Source organism: Prionailurus viverrinus, chromosome B2, assembly GCF_022837055.1.
Source record: "Prionailurus viverrinus isolate Anna chromosome B2, UM_Priviv_1.0, whole genome shotgun sequence".
Classification (NCBI taxonomy): Eukaryota; Metazoa; Chordata; class Mammalia; order Carnivora; family Felidae; genus Prionailurus; species Prionailurus viverrinus.
The window spans coordinates 42,260,916-42,281,544 of NC_062565.1; the positions used below are offsets into that span (position 1 = coordinate 42,260,916).

Genomic DNA, 20,629 nt, shown 5'->3' on the forward strand with positions numbered 1-20,629 from the left:
GCCCCTCCAGTCCTCTTCTCTCTCTGCCGTTTTTTTTCTGGTTCCCTTTGTAGTGCCCCACTCCCAGCCTCCACCCACCCCAGTCAAGCTCATCTTCAGAAAACAGGCCCAGTTGCCATGGTGACCAGCTGGTCAGCTGGCTCCTTCCACACCCCCTCCCTTCACCCCTCTTTTCCCCGAGCTTCCAAGGAAGGGTTATGTGTGTGAATGGAGAAGGGGAGTTGTTGGGGGGCTTTTATCTTGGGAGCTCCGGGGTTGGCCAAAAGGAGTTGGGCTAGCTCTCCTCCAAAGCCCCCTGAGGGGAGAAGGGAAGGCAGTAGGGGTGGGGAACAGGAGGAAGATTATAACAACTAAGTGGAGAGTGTGAGGATCCCATCTGGGTTGGGAAAGGGCAGGGTTAGGAACTCTGCACTGTCTGCAGTGAGGACTGAACTAAATGGAATGGGCTGAGGTAAGATGAGGGATTGGAGTTAGATGTGAGGCAGGACTTCCCACAAAGCATGAGTGAGAGACCCTGGAGTGAGCCACCAAGTGAGAGGGCTCTTCAGGACCACACCCTTCCTCTGTTTGGGTAGGGAGGAAGGACTCACTGACTACTGGAGGATCGTGCAGGCTGGATAGTTCTGAAGCAAGAGGCAGACAGCCGACCATCCACCTTCACCTTGCCTGGAAAGAGAAGAGTAGGAAAATGGAGGCAGGACCAGGAGTGGGGGTGTATGTGGGGGTGGAGGCAGTGGCTAACCTGCCTCAGATGAGGGGCAGGACCATCCCAGCAGATCAGTATGCTTGTCCCCTATCCCCAAAGACCAGATTATCCCAAGCTTTGCCTTAAACGAACTTCCTACTCACAAACATCTGCATGGCCTTTGGAATGAGAAAGATCTGGATTCTAGGATTAGCTCTGTGAGTACCAGCAGGTGACCTTGAATAAGTCAGTTACCCTCCCTCTACCTTGGTTTCTTGTGGGTAAATGGGGGAACGGTTAATATATATATGTCAAAGACTCTAATGTAACACGTGGCAAGCAGTAGGATTCCACAGTGACTGTGCACACACAGATTGAATATGCGTAGCCTTTATACTACTTTTTTGATGTTTATTCTTTTTGAGAGACAGTGAGTGGAGGGCGGGGAGGCAGAGAGAGAGAGAGAGAGAGAGAGAGAGAGAGAGAGAGAGGTAATCCCAAGCAGGCTCTGAGCTGTCAGCCCAGAACCTGATGGGGGGCTTGAACCCACAAACAGGGAGATCATGACCTGAGCCCAAATCCAGAGTCAGACACTTAACCAACTGTGCCACTCAGGCACCCCATTCTATTTTTTTTAAAGATAAAAAAAAATTATTTTAAAGAGTGTGGGGAAGTGGGGGAGGGGAGAAGGAGCAGAGGGAGGAAGAGAGAGGATCTTTTTAAAAAAATGTTTATTTATTTATTTTGAGACAGCAGGGAAGGGGCAGAGAGAATTCCAAGCAGGCTCCACGCTGTCAGCACAGAACCTGATGTGGGGGGAAAACTCACCAACCATGAGATCATGACCTGAGCCGAAATCAAGAGTTGGGTGCTCAACCAACTGAGCCACCCAGGCGCCCCAGAGAGACAAAATCTTAACAGGCTCCATGCTCCGCATACAGCCTGATTTGGGGCTTAATCCCACAACACTAGGATCATGACCTGAGCTGAAATCAAGAGTCAGATGCTCAACTGACTGAGCCACCCAGGTGCCCCCCATTATACTATTTTATCATAATGATTGATCCCCATCCCCAATTAGACTTTGTATTCTTTGAGGGTAGAATATTGTATGTTTCATTTCTGAACAGGGTACTCAGTAGAGACCTAATATCTGTTTATTGAATGGATGCATCCAGGAATGAATGAATGTCAGTTTTCTTTCTGCCTGTCCTAAGCAGTACAGAAGAGCAGTGTGGGTAGATGGCGGGAAAGCGTAGGATACTCACAGCCCAGCTTGGGGTATGATTATGCCTCCTACACCCACAGAAGAAGGTCAAAGCCGTAGAGATTGTCCAGTTAACTTTTCCGATGCACAGATGAGGAAACTGTGGCTTGAAGAGCGTAAGGCACTTGCACAAGGTCACACAACCCCTCAATGGCAGAGCCAGGATTAAAAATTAGAACTCAGGTTTCCTGGTCTCCAGCCTAGGGTAATGTACACACTTCATTCTTCTTTGGGGCTGTTCTTCTAAGGAAGGAAAATGGCTTTGGGAAGGCTGGTTCCAATGTCCTCCCCTCTGCCCTCTGTTAGTCCTTTCTCATATCTAGCTTCAATTCTTACCCTATTCCATCTCTGTTCAGTTGGGTCAGGCGTCTGAAGGCTGGCTCCTGCCTTAACCCGTTACCACCCAACTGGGAGTAAGGATCTTCCCTAGGGTTCCAAGGCTCAATTTCCTCTCCCCACCCTCTGCCCCAGGAACTTGCGGGAACCAAGGATGGGGAGGGATGTTGGCTGAACCGCTGGCGCCCCCTCCACGATGAAGGGACAGAGAAGTGTTGCTGCACAGATCTTCCCAGGATGGGGCGGGAGGAGGGGGTGCGGTGAGCAGGGCTGGGAGTGGGGAAGGGGTGTAGGGAGCCCCTGTTGCTTCTCCTCTTTGGGGGGGTGGTTATTAGGTAGGCTTGCGGAAGGCGGAGTTTGGGGGGCCGGGGGCGGGGCTCCTGCGCTGGGAGGAAGAGGGGGGGCGCGCTGGCTCCAGCTCGGCTCAGACAAAAGGCGGCGGCGGGAGCGGGCGGGAGGCGGAGCGGCGCCGCGAGGGCCTCAAGGTGACACCCGCCCCCGGCCCCGGCCCCCCCGGCCCGGCCCCCCAGCCCGCCTCCCCACCCCCAGCCCCTAGACCCCTACCCTTCGGTGCCCTTTCCAGGCCCCCTCCCCCCGGCGGGGGGTGGGGAGCAGCGAGGGCCCCGCCCCCTCCCGCCCCCTCCCCAGGGCCCGCGCAGGATGCCCTCGGCCCCCGACAGCCCCCCGGGAAGCCCTGAGCTCGACGCACCCCCTCTACGCCATGTCCCCCCCTGGCTCGGCCGCGGGAGAGAGCGCCGGCGGCGGCGGCGGCGGTGGCGGCCCCGGGGTCCCGGAGGAGCCCACGGCGGCGGCGGCGGCGGCGGACGAGGGCCCCGCCCGAGAGGAGGTGAGAACAGGCGGCGCCCCTTCCCCGGGCGCGGCCGTAGCCTGGTCCCCCATCCCCCGCCGCGCGCGGCCCCCGCCGGTTCCGCCGCAGCGCGGCCGGCGCCCCGCACCCCGAGCCGGCCGCCGCAGCCGCAGTCCCGCGCCGATGCCCCCACCGGTGGCCGGAGCTGTCCGCGGTGGCGGGGAAGGGGCTGCGCCGGGGGCGGGGCTCGGGGGTCCCGGGCAGGGGGAGGGGCCTAGGGGCGGAGCCTCGCGGACCCCGGGCGGAATGGGGTGGGGACGGTGGCAGGATTCCTGTTTCGCGAAGGGGATGCAATCTTGAACGCAAGGAAGGGCGACTTGTAGGGGCTACAGAGGCAGAAGAGGAAATGGTGGTGGTACCTGAGCTGTGGTCCTAAGAAGGTCAAATGTGTACAGAGGCGATTACCCCCGGGGTCACTGGGAGTGAGTGCACCTCTCTCCCAACGTCCCTGCAGCTCCCTCATTCCTGGGTGGGGGGAGGCCCTGAGTCCAGGAATCCTTCAGAGTGTTGGAAATAAGCATCTCCCTAGTTGGAGCCCTACTCTTCAGTCCTCTGAACCTGGAGACAAAGAGACTGAGGAAGGTACCAGTAGCACTGCTCCCCTCCCCCCTCTCCCCCCAGGCACACTCGTGCACACACATATATACACACTGCACTTGAGCAGAAGCACATGGGACGGGGCAGACCTGCAGGTAGAGACCCTTTCAGATGTGCGCTCAGTGGGATACACTCAGGTGGACACACAAAGGTGCACATATGTACACACCCCAAGGACAAGGCTCCCAGAAAGGTACCCCGTACCCTAATCTTGTTTGTATACGCTGTGTGCTATTTCCTAGCCCACCCTACCTATCTGCACTTCCAGATCTTTCCTCTCATTTCACACCAGGCCCAGGGACTGCTGCCTGTTACTGTGCCCTTCCTTTCCACCCTCTTCTCCCTTCCCGTGGCTAGCCTCCAGGTTAGGCCTGGGGAATTGGAGGAAATCAGGATCTAGTAGGAGGGTGTGTGGGGGGGAGGGGTTCCTAAAGCTAGACAGCAGGGAGGAGGAGTTGAAAGCACAGCCCACCACCAGAATTCCAACTCCATTCTCATCTATTAAGTGGCTGCTGCGTGCTGGGTGCCACGGTCGGCACCCAGGATGCAGAGACGGAGACCCTGCCCTCAGGAGCACTCAGTCTAGACACGTAAACAACTCACTGGGGCAACCATGGGACAGAGTGGGCCAAGTGCTTCAAGAGGCCCCCAGAGAGCCAGCCCCAAGAATCATTGTCTTTTGACAAATGGCTGGGCTGCAAACCTCTTCCTCCCTACTCCCCACCCAGTCCCACATCCCCTTTCCCCAGCCACTTGCCTCGGCCCTTCTGGATATCTCCTCCTGGACTGCCTTCTACTCAGAGATGCCAGTCCTCTCCCTCCCCTCTGAGAACAGGAAAAGGATGTGAGGGTCCAGGAAGGGGACTCACAGGGGGCCTAGGGTTCAGAACGTGGGCAAGGAGTCAGAACTGAGGGTTTCCTGCCCCCTCCCAAAGGAGGTATGAGACTAATTGTCTGTGAGGGACAGGGAAGTGGATGGGTCAAAGAGGACTGGCTCTTCCAGAACCTAGGACTCAAAGAACCTGGAAGAAGTGAGGGCCTCACCTGTTAAGCGGGAAAGTGATGTCAGTGGGTCCCTCCCCACTTTCCTGGAACACCTGGAAGGAGTCCTGGCTGGGGACCTGCCTTCCCTGATGCCTATCTGTCCTCCCTTGTCTTCCCCATCCACGCCTTCTCCTGTTTCACTGCCATCTTTATGTCTGTCTTTGGACTGTGTTTTTCTGGGTACCATCCTATCCATCTGTGTCTTCTCTGCCACCTGGGCCTCCTCCTTCCATCTCTGGCTGTGACCCCTCGCTGCCTTTTGGGGTGTCTCTCTCTACACTTCCCTGCATTGGCATTTTGTTCTCACTTCCTGTCCCCATGGCTCACTCTGGGTCATTTCTGCTTTTATCTTTGGTCCTCGGCTCCCATCTTGGTCTTACCTTTTCTTGCCACGTCCCTGTCATCTCTGATGCTGGCTTCCACCCCTCCATCCATCTCTGTGCTGGGTCCTGCCACTCTGTCTCACTCCCTGTTCACCTTGGACCTTCCCCTGCCCATCTGAGCAGCAGCGTCCCATCCAGCCCTCTTTCACCAAGTCCCTCTGCCGTGAGTCCCACTGGAAGTGCCTGCTGCTCTCGCTGCTCATGTACGGCTGTCTGGGGGCCGTGGCCTGGTGCCACGTAACCACGGTGACCCGCCTCACCTTCAGCAGCGCCTACCAGGGCAACAGCCTCATGTACCACGACAGCCCCTGCTCCAACGGCTATGTCTACATCCCCCTGGCCTTCCTGCTCATGCTGTACGCCGTCTACCTGGTGGAGTGTTGGCATTGCCAAGCCCGCCATGAGCTGCAGCACCGTGTTGATGTGAGCAGCGTGCGGGAGCGTGTGGGCCGCATGCAGCAGGCCACGCCCTGTATCTGGTGGAAGGCCATCAGCTACCACTATGTCCGCCGCACCCGCCAGGTCACCCGATACCGCAATGGAGACGCCTACACCACCACCCAGGTGAGGGGCTGGAGGGGAGCGCAGGCCAGTCCAGAGGGGAGGGGGGTGCTGGGACCCTGACTGACCGTCCCCAGGGGGAGGAGCAGAGGCAGCAGTGAGCTGCAATAGCAACTATAATAATAACGGCAAACACTAGCAGCAAGGCTCTGCCCTACATACATTACAAATACCAGATTGATTTATCTCACCCTCCTAACAACCCTATGAGGTAGGTAACTACTATCCGCATTTTACACATGAGGAGTGAGGCTTGGAGAGGTTAGTACCTTGCCAAAGTCAAACAGTATGTGGTGGAGCTGGGATTTGAACCCAGGCAGTCTGGCTCCAAGGTCTATACCGCTTAGTGCTTAATGGTTGGAGATGGCCTCACAGGCGCTGTCCCGCTGCATACTCTCACCCATTCAGTGAGGTGGCTGCTACCAGGGCCTCTTTCACAGGGAAGGAATCCTAAACTCAATGACCTGCCCAAGGTCTGCAGCTTCTTAGTGGTAGTGCTAGATTTAAGCCAGGGGCCCTTTGCCAAGTCCAAGGCTCCCAGAGGTGGGAGTCTGCTGGCAAAAAGGTGGAGGTAGGCATGGGAGGCCTCGTGGAGAGGTGGAGTGGGGGCCAATTAGCACTTACTGGACCCTCCAGGATTAGGCATTATTCCAGCCCTGGAGGAAGAGGTTTTCTCAGATAACGGTGACCCCCGTCTCAGTTTTGGGATGGGTAAACAGAAACCCGGGGCCTGTGAGAATCAGGAAGGGGGCTGGGTGACAGCTAAGGTGGGAACAGGGAGCCCCGAGACAAAGCCGGTTCCGGCCATTAGGGACCACATCTGTAAACAGGAAGGGCAGGCCATTTGGGGTCATGAGGGGGCAGTGGGGGACATGGGAGACGGCAAAAAGGTTAGGCAAACCCGAGGGGCAGTTCGTGGCCAGCGCCTGACCCCGGGACGAAGCAGAGCTTAATTCAAACTAGAATACACCCGCAGGTCTGAGCTCCGGCCCGTCTTCCTCTCTAGTTGAGTACGTTGAGGGCCTGCGCTGCTCCATAAAGCAGACGATAAGATCCTACCCGGCTCCAAGCGGGCTCGAAGGCAGGGCAGGCTTAGGGTTTGAGCAGGCAGCAAGAGCGGCGATGGGGCGGACGAGGGTGAGCCGACAGAGGCGACTCCCGCCGCCCTCCCCGGCGCCGCAGGTCTACCATGAGCGCGTCAACACGCACGTGGCGGAGGCCGAGTTCGACTACGCGCGCTGCGGCGTCCGCGACGTGTCCAAGGCGCTGGTGGGGCTGGAGGGCGCGCCGGCCACGCGCCTGCGCTTCACCAAGTGCTTCAGCTTCGCCAGCGTGGAGGCCGAGAACGCGTACCTGTGCCAGCGCGCGCGCTTCTTCGCCGAGAACGAGGGCCTGGACGACTACATGGAGGCGCGCGAGGGCATGCACCTCAAGAACGTGGACTTCCGCGAGTTCATGGTGGCCTTCCCGGACCCGGCCCGGCCGCCGTGGTACGCCTGCTCGTCCGCCTTCTGGGCCGCGGCGCTGCTCACGCTGTCGTGGCCGCTGCGCGTGCTGGCCGAGTACCGCACGGCCTACGCGCACTACCACGTGGAGAAGCTCTTCGGCCTGGAAGGTCCCGGCTCGGCGAGCAGCGCGGGCGGCGGCCTGAGCCCCAGCGACGAGCTGCTGCCGCCGCTCACGCACCGCCTGCCGCGGGTCAACACGGTGGACAGCACGGAGCTCGAGTGGCACATCCGCTCCAACCAGCAGCTGGTGCCCAGCTACTCGGAGGCGGTGCTCATGGACCTGGCGGCGCTGGGGGCGCGCTGCGCGGGGGCGGCGGGCGGCGGCTACGCGCCCACGTGCCGCTACGGCGGGGTGGGCGGCCCGGGCGCGGCGGGCGTGGCCCCGTACCGGCGCAGCTGCGAGCACTGCCAGCGCGCCGTCAGCAGCTCGTCCATCTTCTCGCGAAGCGCGCTCAGCATCTGCGCCAGCCCGCGGGCCGGGCCCGGGCCCGGAGGCGGGGCGGGCTGCGGGGGCAGCCGCTTCTCGCTCGGCCGCCTCTACGGCTCCCGGCGCAGCTGCCTGTGGCGCAGCCGGAGCGGGAGCGTCAACGAGGCGAGCTGCCCCACCGAGCAGACGCGGCTGTCGAGCCAGGCCAGCATGGGGGACGACGAGGACGACGACGAGGAGGAGGCCGGGCCGCCGCCGCCCTACCACGACGCCCTCTACTTCCCGGTCCTCATCGTGCACCGGCAGGAGGGGTGTCTGGGCCACAGCCACCGGCCGCTGCACCGCCATGGCTCCTGCGTAGAGACCTCACTGTGACCTCCGGCCCCGGGCAGCCCGTCGCCCTCCCTCCTGCCCCTCGCGGGACTGAGCTTCTTGCGTGTAGCAGGGGGGGTCACGATGGTGACCGAGGCTGTGCTGGGCACGGCGCGGGGAGCGGGGAGGCGACGGTGCGCGGGACAGACCCCATGGGGTCCGGATCCCCCGCCTTCCCTGTACATAAAGAGACCGATGGGTGGGAGGGGATCGGGGTGGGGGGGGCTCCGGAGAATCCCGGCCCGGTCGGCTCTTCCAGCCCCGTCCCTGTCCTAGGGGGACACCTCCCCGCCCTACACGCACACTCGAGATTTCCCGTCCAGCCTTTCAACGGATCTTCTGACTGTTAGTGGAGGCCGTGCTGTGGCACCGCGTGGGGCCCGTCTCCAGTGTGAGGCCCCTCGCTGTGCAGCTGGGGAGGTTTAGAGACGTGGGGAAGGGAAATTGGGGCTTTCCTTCCATCGCTGCCTGGCCCCACCAGGGCCTCTCTCTACTGAGGTCGCCGTGGTTTGGCGAACAGCGGGGCTGGCTTCCAACCAGCTAATGAATTCAGTGGGTCTGAAGCCGGGGCCAGATGTCAGCCCCGATGCTCCATCTCAAAACCGTGCAAACGTTGCTATCCTCTTCTTGGCGCTGGCCCCAACCATCGGGGTTTCCTTTCTGCCACTCCCTTCACTGCTGTTTATCTCGCTGGGCCCCTGGAGTGTGGGTCCTGGAGGGACTGTGCTCACACTGCACACGTCACTCCCCCCGCCCCCCTCCGGCTCTCTGGCCCTAAAGAGCACTTGCCCAGAGAGGAGGGAGGCATAATGTGGAGGGCATGTACCTCAGTCCTTTCTCTAAACTCTGCAGCCCCCTGGCAGCAGCAGCCTCCTCACCTGGGTTCTGAGAGGGCTCTCCCTTCAGTTGGGGGGGTTGGGGGGTGGGATACCCTCCCCCTAGGCGCGTTCATTAAAGCTGGCCAACGTGTGTGGGTGGGAAGAGTGGGAGACAGACCTGGGTGACAAACTCTCGAAGCAGGTGGGATTCAAAGAGGAGAGGGCAGTGGAGGGAGACTGAAAGGGGTGTCTGGGGCAACTCTTGCTTCCCCAGACTTGGGGGGGGTGCAAAGGGTGGTTGTCCCCACACATTACCTCTGTAGGACTGAGGATGTCCTCACAAGCCCCAGCTGGAGAAATGAACTCAAATCCAGTGGCAGGGTCAGAGGCAGGAATTCTCTAAATCTTGCCCAACCCCTCTGTCCTCCCCTATCCCATGAGCTGAAGCCCTGCAGTGGGGCCCAGAGGGGCATCCTGCCACCACCCAAGGGCGCTGGCCCCACGTCCTGTTCCCCTAAAGCTGTGACACCTCCTCTCCGCCACCACTCCCTCCCTGATGTGCTTCTGTGTGCATGTCTGCGTACAACCCCCTGCCCTCCCAACTCTCCTGCCAAAGTTTTCCCAGCAGACTTAGTGCCCAGGGATTGAGGTCACATTTCAGGCTGGAGAGGATAACCCTTGGGCGGCCGCCATCACTCACCCCTGATGCTCCTCGCTTTGCCCGAGCCATCAGAGGTCCTCCGTCCCCTCCTTCAGCCTCTGCCATCTTCCTCCAGCCTAGCCAGGCCTACACCTGCCAAGGACATGGCCTCCACCTATGCAACATCTCCTCTGGCTCCCCCTGTCCCCTTCCCTGGGGGACTTGGGAGGTACAGATTGTGGGGACACCACGGCCCGTGGCCCACTGGGGTTGAGCTTTACTTTGCTGTAGCGACGGCTTAGTGGGAAGACAGAGGAGGCAGGAGATGGGGAGGCTTGGGCAGGAGGGAACAGCTGTCCACTAGGTTTCCCTGGGCAGCAGGGGCCACCTGCCTGCCAGCACTGAAGCTGCCTGGGCCCTGAGTCTGTGCTCCTCGGGGGCCTGGAGGTTGGAGCACCCCTCTTTGCTCTGAACAGACATCTGTGAGGTACAGGTGGTGGGAGCTGTGGCCGCAGGCCCCAGTCCTTGGCACCTGGATGTCATACCCTTGGGCGGCCTGGCCACTTCTCGGCTCCAAGGCGGAAGGAACTCAGCTCCTTCTCCCTCAGGCCTGTTCCTGAGACAGAGCCTGAGCTTGGGGGGGAGGGGCGGGGGGCACTATTATTATTTTTGCCTGTATTGACCATTTCTGCCTAGGTCTTCTTACGCAGACAGCCTCACCTCCCACACACGCACAGACTTAGAGAGGAGCCAATTCTTTGGTCTGTTTTCTTGGTAGCTTTATTGATTGCCAGGGAAAACGAAAACCAGAAAATTAATTAATCTCTAAAATTAAACTTTACACTGAATGTTCTTGTTTCTCTAATTAGAACCTCTGCTAGCAGCTGTGGCTATGTACACACATACACACACACACACACGCTCGCACTCACACACACCCTCACATCTACACGTGTGCACTCCAGAACTGTCAGAGGGTGTCAGGCACAAACAGACTCTAGGTTGCCCAGACAGGCACACAAGTGCAGTCGCTCCCAAGCCCCCTGTGGTGCTCGGCTTGGCGCCTGCTTGGTGGAAGGAGTCCTTGGAGCGCGCAGGCACCCCTAGGCTGTGGCTGCAGCCCATGGCCCACCCTTTGGAAAAGACCACGAGGCTGGAGGCTCTGGGCCCCTCGGCGGGAGGAGGATGGGAGATGGGGGCTCAGCCTGAAGCTCTCAGGTTCTCTGGTGGCCCCGTGGGTCGACATGACTCCTGTGGGCAGCCACGGAGTGTCGCAGACTCGTGGAGGGCACCCGGAAGGCTCCATACGTGCGCGGGGACAAGGGCTTGAGGGGTGGGCTGGGCCTGGCTAGGGAGAAGACGGGTCTCTGTCAATTGGGTGCATCACACTGTGGCCTTTCTGTCGTGGATTTCCAAGCGCAAAGATTGTACAAATCAAACTGGTGGATAATAAAGTTGCAGATGACTCACCGACTTCCCTCCCCAGTGTGGCACCTCCAGCAGAAGCTCGCAGGGGAGGCAGGGAGTCTGAGCCCCTCCTGTCACCTCTGTTTCCCCCTTCCGAGGTGTGTGTGTGTGGGGGGTAGTATTAGTGGATGGGATGGCCTGTAGAATGGGGTCACTTTGGCAGGTCGAGTAATAGGGAGGTGGCATCTGCAGGGGTGAGGGTGGAAGAGCCAGGCAAAGCTCTGTGGTAGCCAGGGGAGAGAGACAATATAGAGTGTGTGTGTGTGTGTGTGTGTGTGTGTGTGTGTGAGAGAGAGAGAGAGAGAGGGAGAGAGAGACTGTGCACGTGCACACTTGGACATGCTTGAAGGTCAAGAAGTCAAGGATCTGTTCAAAAGAGAAGAAAATGGTCGGGAGGAGGGTCAGGGAGATGGGCGACCTCCATGGGACAGGCTGGGCTGGCACAGGCCTTCAGAGTCCTCTCTGCCTTCCCTAATCCTGGAAGAAGTCGGTCATTTCGTGGCGTCTGGTAATATCCTGTCCCTGGGTATAGGAGATGGGTCCCACTTCATACCCCTTTGCTCCCCCTATCCCAGACCCCTCCTCTTCCTCACATCTTTATCCAAATGACCCTCGATCACTCACCCTAAGGATATCCGTGCTCTCCCCCTTTCTCCTCCCTCTAGACCAGTGTGGCACTCTACAGCAGGCACGACAGAGGCATGAAATGAAGGATGGGACTGGGGCAGTGACCCAGCTCCAGCCACTGCCCCAGCCCTGTCCCCCATCTTATCCTGCAGGGTTCTCAGGGCCCTTGGCCGTGATTGGTGACAGGAAGCAGCTGGGATTCGGGGCCCGCTGGCGGTCTGCTTCCCGGTTGGCACAGAGAGCCTGGCCAATGAGGTACTCGCTCTCCTGGGCTACATCTGACAGGCGCAAGTCAAACTCCAGGAGGGTCCTGTTGTCTGACATGCCTTCCAGGAGCTGCTTCCCGCCATCCTGAGAGAGGAGTACAGGGAAAGGGTCATTTCATGTTACTACCCAGGATCACACACACGCACACACACCTACACGCTCTATATAAAGATGTGACGAGTGGTGCCTGGGTGGTGCAGTCGGGTAAGCGTCCGACTCTTGATCTCGGCCCAGGTCACGATCTCACAGTGCATGAGTTCGAGCCCCGCATCAGGCTCTGTGCTGATGGTGCCGAGCCTGCTTGGGATTCTGTCTCTCCCTCTTGCTGCCCCTCCCCTGCTTGTGCTCTCTTTCTCTCAAAATAAATAAATAAACTAAAATATAAAAATAAAAAAAACAAAAAAAGATGTGACTAGGATAAGAGTTTCACAAAACAATGGTTAACCGATTTGTGCACCACATTACTGTGTTCGGTCCTAGGTTATCCTACCCTATTCCATTCTCTTCCGTAAAAAAAGTGGTGCTCAAGACATAGTAAATTGATTTTTCAACCCTAATGGTTTGAAAAACATCGCTCTGTGGCAATGATGGTAATTCCACTCCTCTGGTCCAGCCATGGGTATGTGAGACAGATCTGGCTGATGACATGTGAGGAGGAAGTTTGGAGGGAGTGGCTTCTGGAAGGTTCTTCTCGCTCTGAAAAAGGAACAAGAGGGGTGCTCTCCCTTTTTCTGTCTCTGAGCATGACGCTTTGTGAGGTGCAGCAGCCATCCTGGGACCATGAGAGAAGCACCTGACAGGACATGGCCATGTGGCCAGGATGGGCAGAGCAGACAATGGCAGCACTAAGCCAGTGAATTTACCAACTCCAGAACCCCCTACCCTGGGGCTTCTGATTATGGGACGTAAAGTTCCTTTTGTTTGTTTGTTTGTTTGTTTTTCAGTTTATTTATTTATTTTGAGAGAGAGGGCAAGCAGAGGAGGGGCAGAGAGAGAGGGAGGGAGAGAGAGAGAGAGAGAGAGAGAGAGAGAGTATCCCAAGCAGGCTCCACACTGTCAGCCCAGAGTCTGATGCGGGGCTTGAACTCACAAACCATGAGATCATGACCTGAGCTGAAACCAAGAGCCAGACGCTTAACCGACTGAGCCACCCAGGCGCCCCCAACAGTCCTCTTGTTTAAGCCATTTCCCGGTTCAGCTTTCTATTACTTGTAGCCAAAAGCACCCCATCTGGAAACAGTGCGTGTGTGAACAAGGCTTTTCTGGCGAGGTTTGGTAGAGGTCTTTTATGTGACAGACTTCTATGGTTGTGACCCAGTAGTGTGTTGCAAAGTCAATTTAATGGGTTACGGGCGCATTTTTAGAAAATGAGGCAGAATAGGGGCGCCTGGGTGGCTCAGTCGGTTAAGTGTCCGGCTTCAACCCAGGTCATGATCTCACGGTTTTTGGGTTCGAGCCCCGGGTCAGGCTCAGTGCTGACAGCTCAGAGCCTGGAGCCTGCTTCAGATTCTGTGTCTCCCCCTCTCTCTGCCCCTCCCTCACTCATACTCCATCTCTCAAAAATAAATAAACGTTAAAAAAAAAAAAAGGACACTGAAGGACATCAGTGCCTAGCATAGGATAAAACCCTGAGTAACAGCTAGCGATACTGATGTCCTAGCCAGGGCTTTGCAATGTTACCTGCTTTACAAGGATAACACATTTACTCCTCCCAGCAACAACACTTCGTAGATACAATTATTATCCCGATTTTACAGATGAGGACACGGAGGCCCCAAAAGGTGAAGTAATTTAGCCCAGTGAATGGCAGAGCTGGGATTAGAACCAAGGGAAGTCTGTGGTCTTAGCAACTATCCCGGAAGCATCCCGAGGCAGTCGGAGGCCACACCCAGCCCTCCCGAGGCCCCAGGGCCTCTCCTGGGCCCCGCCTGCCCCAGAAGGTGCAGCTTACCAGCCCGATGTGGTTGCAGGACAGGTTGATGCTGGTGAGCGTGGTGTTGACGGCGAGCACCTGGGAGAGGAGGGTGGCGGTGGGCTCAGACAGCTCATTGCCCCCGAGGTGCAGTGTTGTGAGGCACCTGTTGGTCTGCAAGGCGTGCGCGAGCGCCTGGCCGCCCTCATCCTCAATGCGGTTGAGGCGCAGGTTGAGGGAAATGAGGTTGGTGTTGTGTGCTAGGGCGTGAGCCAGCGACTGGGCACCAAGCGCGCGCACCTGGTTGTTGGCCAGGTTGAGCACTCGCAAACGGCTGTGGCTCAGCAGCTTGGCCGCGGCACGCGCGCCCCGGTCCCCAACGAGGTTGTGTGACAGGTCCAGCTCCTCGAGGGCTGGGTGATCCAGGAGGCTGCGAATGAGGACGCGTGCCTTGTCGTCATCCACCTTGCTCCGGGTCAGCCTGAAGATCTGTGGGCAGGTAGAGGGCACGCAGCCGCTGGCAGTTAGGGATAATCTGCCTGCCTGCCTGCTTACCTACCTTCTGTGGGTAGAGGGGGGGGGGGGCACAGGGAGGCCTGAAGTTCCGCCCACCTGATGTTGGCCCCCTGACTGGCTCTTGGGCAGGGCAGGCCTCCCCCGCATGGCAGAGCAATGCAGAATGGGTGGCAGTCAGTAGCAAAAAAGCCGACCATTTATGGAGAAATCACCACGTGCTGTGCATGCTGGTAGAGCATATCATGACCATCACCTCTAACCCTCAGCATCCCAGTCTGGTAGCATGAGTTCTTTCCACGTTACAGATAGAAAACGAAAGGGGCACCTGGGTGGCTCCGCTGATTAAGCGTCCGACTTCAGCTCAGGTCACGAGCTCACGGTTCGTGAGTTCGAGCCCCGCGTCGGGCTCTGTGCTGACGGCTCGGAGCCTTGAGCCTGCTTCGGATTCTGTGTCTCCCTCTCTCTCGGCCCCTCCCCCACTCACACTGTGTCTCACTCTCTCTCTCTCTCTCTCAAAAATAAACATTTAAAAAAATAGTTTAAAAAAAAAAAAAAAGAAAGAAAATGATAGCTTAGGGTGGATGCGTCATTTGCCCAGAACCACGCAGCGATCAAGCCCCAGAGGCAGGTTTGAATCCAGGTCTGTTTGATGTCCCAGCCCCTCGCCGTGCCCGCTTCAGCTGGCTAAGATCTACCATGGCAAGGAGAGGAACTCTTGGAAGGAGGTGCCAGGGTAAGAACCGGGGTGAGAGACGGGAAATGGGGGAACGGAAGGAAAAGATGAAAGAGAGACGTTGGACTAGCATGAGGAATTCTGGAGATGGGGGCCCTAACCCTTCCCTTCTCACCAGTCCCTCCCGCCCCTCCCTCTTCCTCGAGGCCTCTTCACGCTCTCCCCATCCTTCAGTCCTCAGCGTTCCCTACATCCCTCTCAGCCAGCTTAGAGCCTCTCGTCCCTCTCGTCACTTCCTTGCACCTATCTGGCAAAGCTCCAACCGTGGAGCAACCCCGCTCTCTAGTTTCTGCGTACCTGTGCCCGAGCAGCTGCCAGGGTGGAAATGTCACATGACAGGACTGATTCGTAGCGCTGGAGCCACCAGTCGACCCTCCGTGCCGTGGGCCAACTCAGCCCTGTTTCTCCGGACAACGCACTCTCTCGTACTCTGTAAAAACGATGTCAACCTTCTCCAGCCTCCTCACCCTTCAGGGGGCCACTCTACAGGTAAGTCTCCCCCTGCCTCCCCAGCCATTGAATGGGAACCCGTCGCTTTCCTAATACCAAACACAAATCCGCTGCTACCCACCATATCCACTCTCTCCTCTGCCCAGAGCCAACCGTCCCACTCGGTCCTCGACTCCACTCAGTCTTGCCTTCTCAGGAACCTTCCTTGGTCAATGAACCTGTGGCTTTCTCAACTGCTTTCTTGCTATTGGATGGAGCTTCACGTTGGAGTTATTTATTTATTTATTTATTTATTTATTTATTTATTTTGAGACGAGTTGGGGAGGGGCAGAAAGAGAGAGAGAGAGAGAGAGAGAGAGAGAGAGAGTCTCCACTAGGCTCCACGCTCAGCACAGAAGCCGATGCGGGGCTCGATCTCACAAATGGTGAGATCATGACCTAAGCTGAAATCAACAGTCAGACACTTAACGGACTGAGCCACCCAGGTGCCCCCACATTGGTTTTATTTTATTTTATTTTATTTTATTTTATTTTATTTTATTTTAGAAATTCTTTGTTTTTAAATTTTTTAAAAATGTTTATTCATTATTTTTGAGAGAGAGAGCGCAGGGGAGGGGCAGAGAGAGAGGAAGACGCAGAATCCGACGCAGGCTCCAGGCTCTGAGCTGTCAGCACAGAGCCCGATGTGGGTGGGGCTTGAACTCACAGAGTGTGAGATCATGACCTGAACTGAAGTCAGACGCCCAACCGACTGAGCCACCCAGGCACCGCCCCCCCCCCCCACACACACATTGGTTTTAAATGCAAGCAAGTTTCTTTTTAGGAAAACTCAAACCTTTCATCTATTACCAATTTCCCCTTCACCCCCTTCACAGCCAAGTTCTTGAAAAAGCTGATCACAGCCATCCGGTTTCCTCACTTCCCACTCTCTCTGTAAGTCACTCCGATCTGGCCCCTGTTCCTAGCACTCCACTGACAGTTCCAGCTCTGTGACCTCCGAGCTTGCTAAATCTGGTCCTCATCGTCATCCCCGCCCCCCATTGCTGCCTGCCCCTTTTCTTGACACACACCCCTCCCTTGTCTCTGCGACTCAAGGCCACGTCCCCCTTTCCCTCTTTCTCTGACTTTTTGGCAGGCTTTCCCTCTTGCAACCAGAATATTTGGGACCTACTTTACTAAAAAATTATTCGTTGTGTATTTGAATTTCAAATTTAACTAGGTGTCCTGTATTTTTATTGGCTAAACCTAGCGATCCTCTCCTGGTTGTAATTGTATGTTTACGTGATTGCTGATTAGAGCCCTTTATGCCACCAGACTGTTAGCTCCAGAGGGCACAAATGCATAATTTTGCTCACTGTCGAATCTTTAGCACCTAGGACAGGGCCTGGGGTGCAGCTGTTCCCCGGATGAATAAATGGCCAGTGAGCTGGGAGCACTGTGCCTTGCTCATCTCTGCATCCGCAGAACGCAGCTTGGTGCAGGTGCATAAAAGGACACTTCGTCGGCGAATGAGAAGGAAATGGGAGGGGGAAGATGGCGATGGGGGAGGAGGAGGAACACGGGGAGAGGAGAGGGAATCCAAGAGGCGCAGAGAATGGGAGGTGGGGGAAGGCCCGGAGGTACCTTGAGGGTGTGGCATGCCTTGATGGTGGCCGCCAGGGAGTGGCAGTCGCGATAGGTGAAGAGGAAGAGGTTCCACTCGAAGTTCATGCCGCAGTCCTTGACCCCGTACACCAGGTCCAGCTCCTCCAGATGGCTCAGGCCGGCCACCAGGTCTCCCAGTTGGTAGTGGTCAGTGGCGGGCTCCTCCAGCTCTGCCTCGCTGCCGGAGTCGGACAGTTCCCCGCTCCGGGGTCGGGGCGGGAGCTTCATGGGCGGAAGGAATTGATCCACACGGAGCCTGCGCACATAGTTCCTGCAGAGCGGCAGCAGGTTGAGGATCAGCGCGGGGTCCGTGGTGCTGGGGATGAAGTGCTTTAGCAGGTTCTCCAGGTGCCGTTCGAAGAACATGCGCTTCCAGCTGCCGCCGTGCTTGGCCACGTGGCACACGGGCCAGCGCTGCGTGCAGCAGCGGCGCCAGTAGCTCTCGTCGTCGATCAGGTTGGCGGTCACAGCCAGCGGCAGGTCGGGTGACAAGTGGTCCAGGACCTTCTGCTTGTGTTCCGGAAGCAGCTGCTTCAGGATAGGGTTGTCTTTGGGGACAGGAAGGAAAGCAGGAGTCACCGTGTGGGGGACGCCACCGCACGGTGCCCTGGGGCTGGGCCTACCTGGGGGCCCTGAAGAAACGGAAGGCCCTCCCCGGCCCTCGGGGAGCCCCAGTCTGAGAAGGGAGACAGCCTTTACTGTCAGGGATGCCCAGTCTGAGGGAGGAGACACAGCCCTTGACTTTGGGGTGTTCCCTGCCTGAGCCTGGATGCCTTAGTATCTGGTTTCTGGGAGCCCCTAGTCTGAGCCAGAATCTCAGGGCTGGCCCTCAGTGATCACCTAGTCTGACGGAGGAGATAATCCTGAGTTCAGAGACTCCAAAATGATTTGATTCGTTCATTTCAAAACAAAAAACTTTTTGAGCATGTCTTGTGCACCAGACGCTGTTCTAAGTGCTGAGGATACAAGAGTGAACAGAACAGAGGAAGCCACTCCCTCTTAGGAGAGGAGGCAGACAGTAAAAGAGTCCAGCGAAAATATTGTAGGTCAGGTGGCGATAGGTGCTGTAGATAGAATGATGGCCCTGTCCTCGGAGGGCTCCCCATCCAGTAGGGGAGGCTGGCAACTCATCTTTAAAAAGGATGAACAGGGGCGCCTGGGTGGCGCAGTCGGTTAAGCGTCCGACTTCAGCCAGGTCACGATCTCGAGGTCCGCAAGTTCGAGCCCCGCGTCGGGCTCTGGGCTGATGGCTCAGAGCCTGCAGCCTGTTTCCGATTCTGTGTCTTCCTCTCTCTCTGCCCCTCCCCCGTTCATGCTCTGTCTCTCTCTGTCCCCAAAAAAATAAATAAACGTTGAAAAAATAAATAAATAAATAAATAAATAAATAAATAAATAAATAAAAAGGATGAGCATTTACAGAGCATCGAGTACAGAACAAACTAAGAACCTATACACGCTGTGGAAGGAGAGTGTGGAGGATAGTCAACCAGGGAGGGCTTTCTGGAGGAGGAGTTCAGTAGATATGGTTCGGGCTGGGTTTTGCTGGAGAGAGTGGGAAAGGTGAGGGGACGGCATAGACACGGAGGGCACGGTGCGGGTGGGAATCTGGTCTCTCTGGCCCTGGGAAGGAAGGGCAGTGTTGAGTGGGGGATGAGGACATGGTGTGGGAGGGCAGGGGCTGCCCCAGGCCCCAGCCGCTCAGGCCTCGCCTCCAGGAGGTCCCCACCCACCCCTCCCCGCTCTCTCGGAGCCTTTCCCTCCCCGCCCAACTGCAGGGACAGACTCACTCTGGAAGTTCTCGACAATGTGCTGAATGCAGAGCTCTGTGAGGAGGGGCACGATGGCCAGCGACCACTCAGGATCCTCAGCGATGATCCTGCGCATGCGACCTCCACTGGCCCCAGTACTCCAGCCCTTGGACTTGCTAGGGGGTGGGATGATGGAGGGCCTTGAGGGCTGTGGGCCCGTGCTGGAGGTCTGACCTGCAGTGGAGGACTTGTCCTGGGTGGAGGTGGAGAACCGGCTGAGGGCCGATGAGGTCGATGTGCCTAGAGTTGCCTGCATGCTCTGCATTGGCAGCGTGGGTGCAGGTGGCCCCTTGGTGATGGCCTTGTGACGGGGAGGCTCTCAGACCGGCAGGCCCTCGATGCCCATGGGAACCTGGAGGGAGGGGAGGGGTAGAGGTGTTAACTCTGGAGGACCTCGGTGGGCACTTCGCAAGAGGGCAGCACAGAGTGGTTCTTAAGGGTCCATCTCTGGAGTAGAGCAGAACCAGGCACAAATCCCGCCGACTAGCTATGTGGCTCTGGGCGAGTGACTGAATCTCTTAGTCTCATGTGGCTCCTCTATGAAGTGAGGACAACAGTCATCGGGAAGAGGAGGGGGAGAAGTGAATAAAATAATCCATCCAAAGAGGCATAGTATCCTGTCTGCAGCAAGGGGCAGGCCCTCATTGTGGATAATAATACCTACACAACAATTGTAAGCAATTGATATATGTTGGACACTTTTTTTAAAAAGTTCTTTAGGCATCTTAACTCATTTAATCCTCACAAAAGCCTTTTGGGGATAGGCACTCGTATTTTTCCCGTGTTTTCTGCTGTGAACCTGAAACAGAGAGGTTCATTGACTTGCCCCATGTCACACAGCTTATAAATAACAAGGGTGGATTTCAACTCAGTCTATCAAGTTCATACTTAAAAAAATTTTGTTTTAATTTATTTTTGAGAGAGTGCAAGCTGGGGGGGGGGGTTGCGCAGAGAGAGGGAGACAGAGGATCTGAAGAGGGCTCTGCACTGAGAGTAGCAAGCCTGATGTGGGGCTCGAACTCACAAACCATGAAATCATGACCTGAGCCAAAGTCAGAAGCTCAACTGACTGAGCCACCCAGGGGCCCCCATACCCTTTTTTCCCCCCCTAAGATTTTATTTTAAGTAATCTCTACACCCAACGTGGGGCTCAAACTCATAACCCCGAGATCAAGAGTTGCATGTTCTTTTTTTATTTTTTATTTTTTTTTTTCAACGTTTTTTATTTATTTTTGCGACAGAGAGAGACAGAGCATGAACCGGGGAGGGGCAGAGAGAGAGGGAGACACAGAATCGGAAACAGGCTCCAGGCTCCGAGCCAACAGCCCAGAGCCTGACGCGGGGCTCGAACTCGCCGACCGCGAGATCGTGACCTGGCTGAAGTCGGACGCTTAACCGACTGCGCCACCCAGGCGCCCCAAGAGTTGCATGTTCTACCAATGGAGCCAACTGAGCACCCCTCAAGTTCATACTCTTTTTTTTTTTTTTTTTAATTTTTTTTTTCAACGTTTATTTATTTTTGGGACAGAGAGAGACAGAGCATGAACGGGGGAGGGGCAGAGAGAGGGAGACACAGAATCGGAAACAGGCTCCAGGCTCCGAGCCATCAGCCCAGAGCCTGACGCGGGGCTCGAACTCACGGACCGCGAGATCGTGACCTGGCTGAAGTCAGACACTTAACTGACTGCGCCACCCAGGC

General features: G+C 56.9%; 2 protein-coding genes across 10 annotated transcripts in view; one reads left to right on the forward strand and one right to left on the reverse strand.

Moving 5' to 3' along the window:
• Positions 1–20,629, forward strand: part of TMEM151B (transmembrane protein 151B) — a 26,379-nt gene that overhangs the window by 5,208 nt on the left and 542 nt on the right. For 2 of the 5 annotated variants that reach the window (XM_047859382.1, XM_047859384.1), the window contains 3 exons: positions 2,424–3,135; positions 5,304–5,744; positions 6,924–10,979. In XM_047859382.1, coding sequence (XP_047715338.1) covers positions 3,010–3,135; positions 5,304–5,744; positions 6,924–8,051 — 1,695 coding nt within the window. In that variant the 5' untranslated portion in view covers positions 2,424–3,009 and the 3' untranslated portion in view covers positions 8,052–10,979. Of the gene's footprint in view, positions 1–1,613; positions 3,136–5,303; positions 5,745–6,923; positions 10,980–13,148; positions 13,158–18,137; positions 18,141–20,629 lie in introns of those variants that run through there. The other 3 variants (XR_007152262.1, XM_047859383.1, XM_047859386.1) reach the window with 3 other exon arrangements.
• Positions 11,074–20,629, reverse strand: part of TCTE1 (t-complex-associated-testis-expressed 1) — an 18,539-nt gene continuing 8,983 nt past the window's right edge. For 4 of the 5 annotated variants that reach the window (XM_047859389.1, XM_047859387.1, XM_047859390.1 and 1 more), the window contains exons 2-5: positions 18,910–19,282; positions 17,102–17,670; positions 13,819–14,268; positions 11,074–11,951 (exon numbers count right to left, since the gene is read on the reverse strand). In XM_047859389.1, coding sequence (XP_047715345.1) covers positions 11,742–11,951; positions 13,819–14,268; positions 17,102–17,670; positions 18,910–19,195 — 1,515 coding nt within the window. In that variant the 5' untranslated portion in view covers positions 19,196–19,282 and the 3' untranslated portion in view covers positions 11,074–11,741. The remainder of the gene's footprint in view (positions 11,952–13,818; positions 14,269–17,101; positions 17,671–18,909; positions 19,283–20,629) is intronic. The other variant, XM_047859391.1, reaches the window with a different exon arrangement.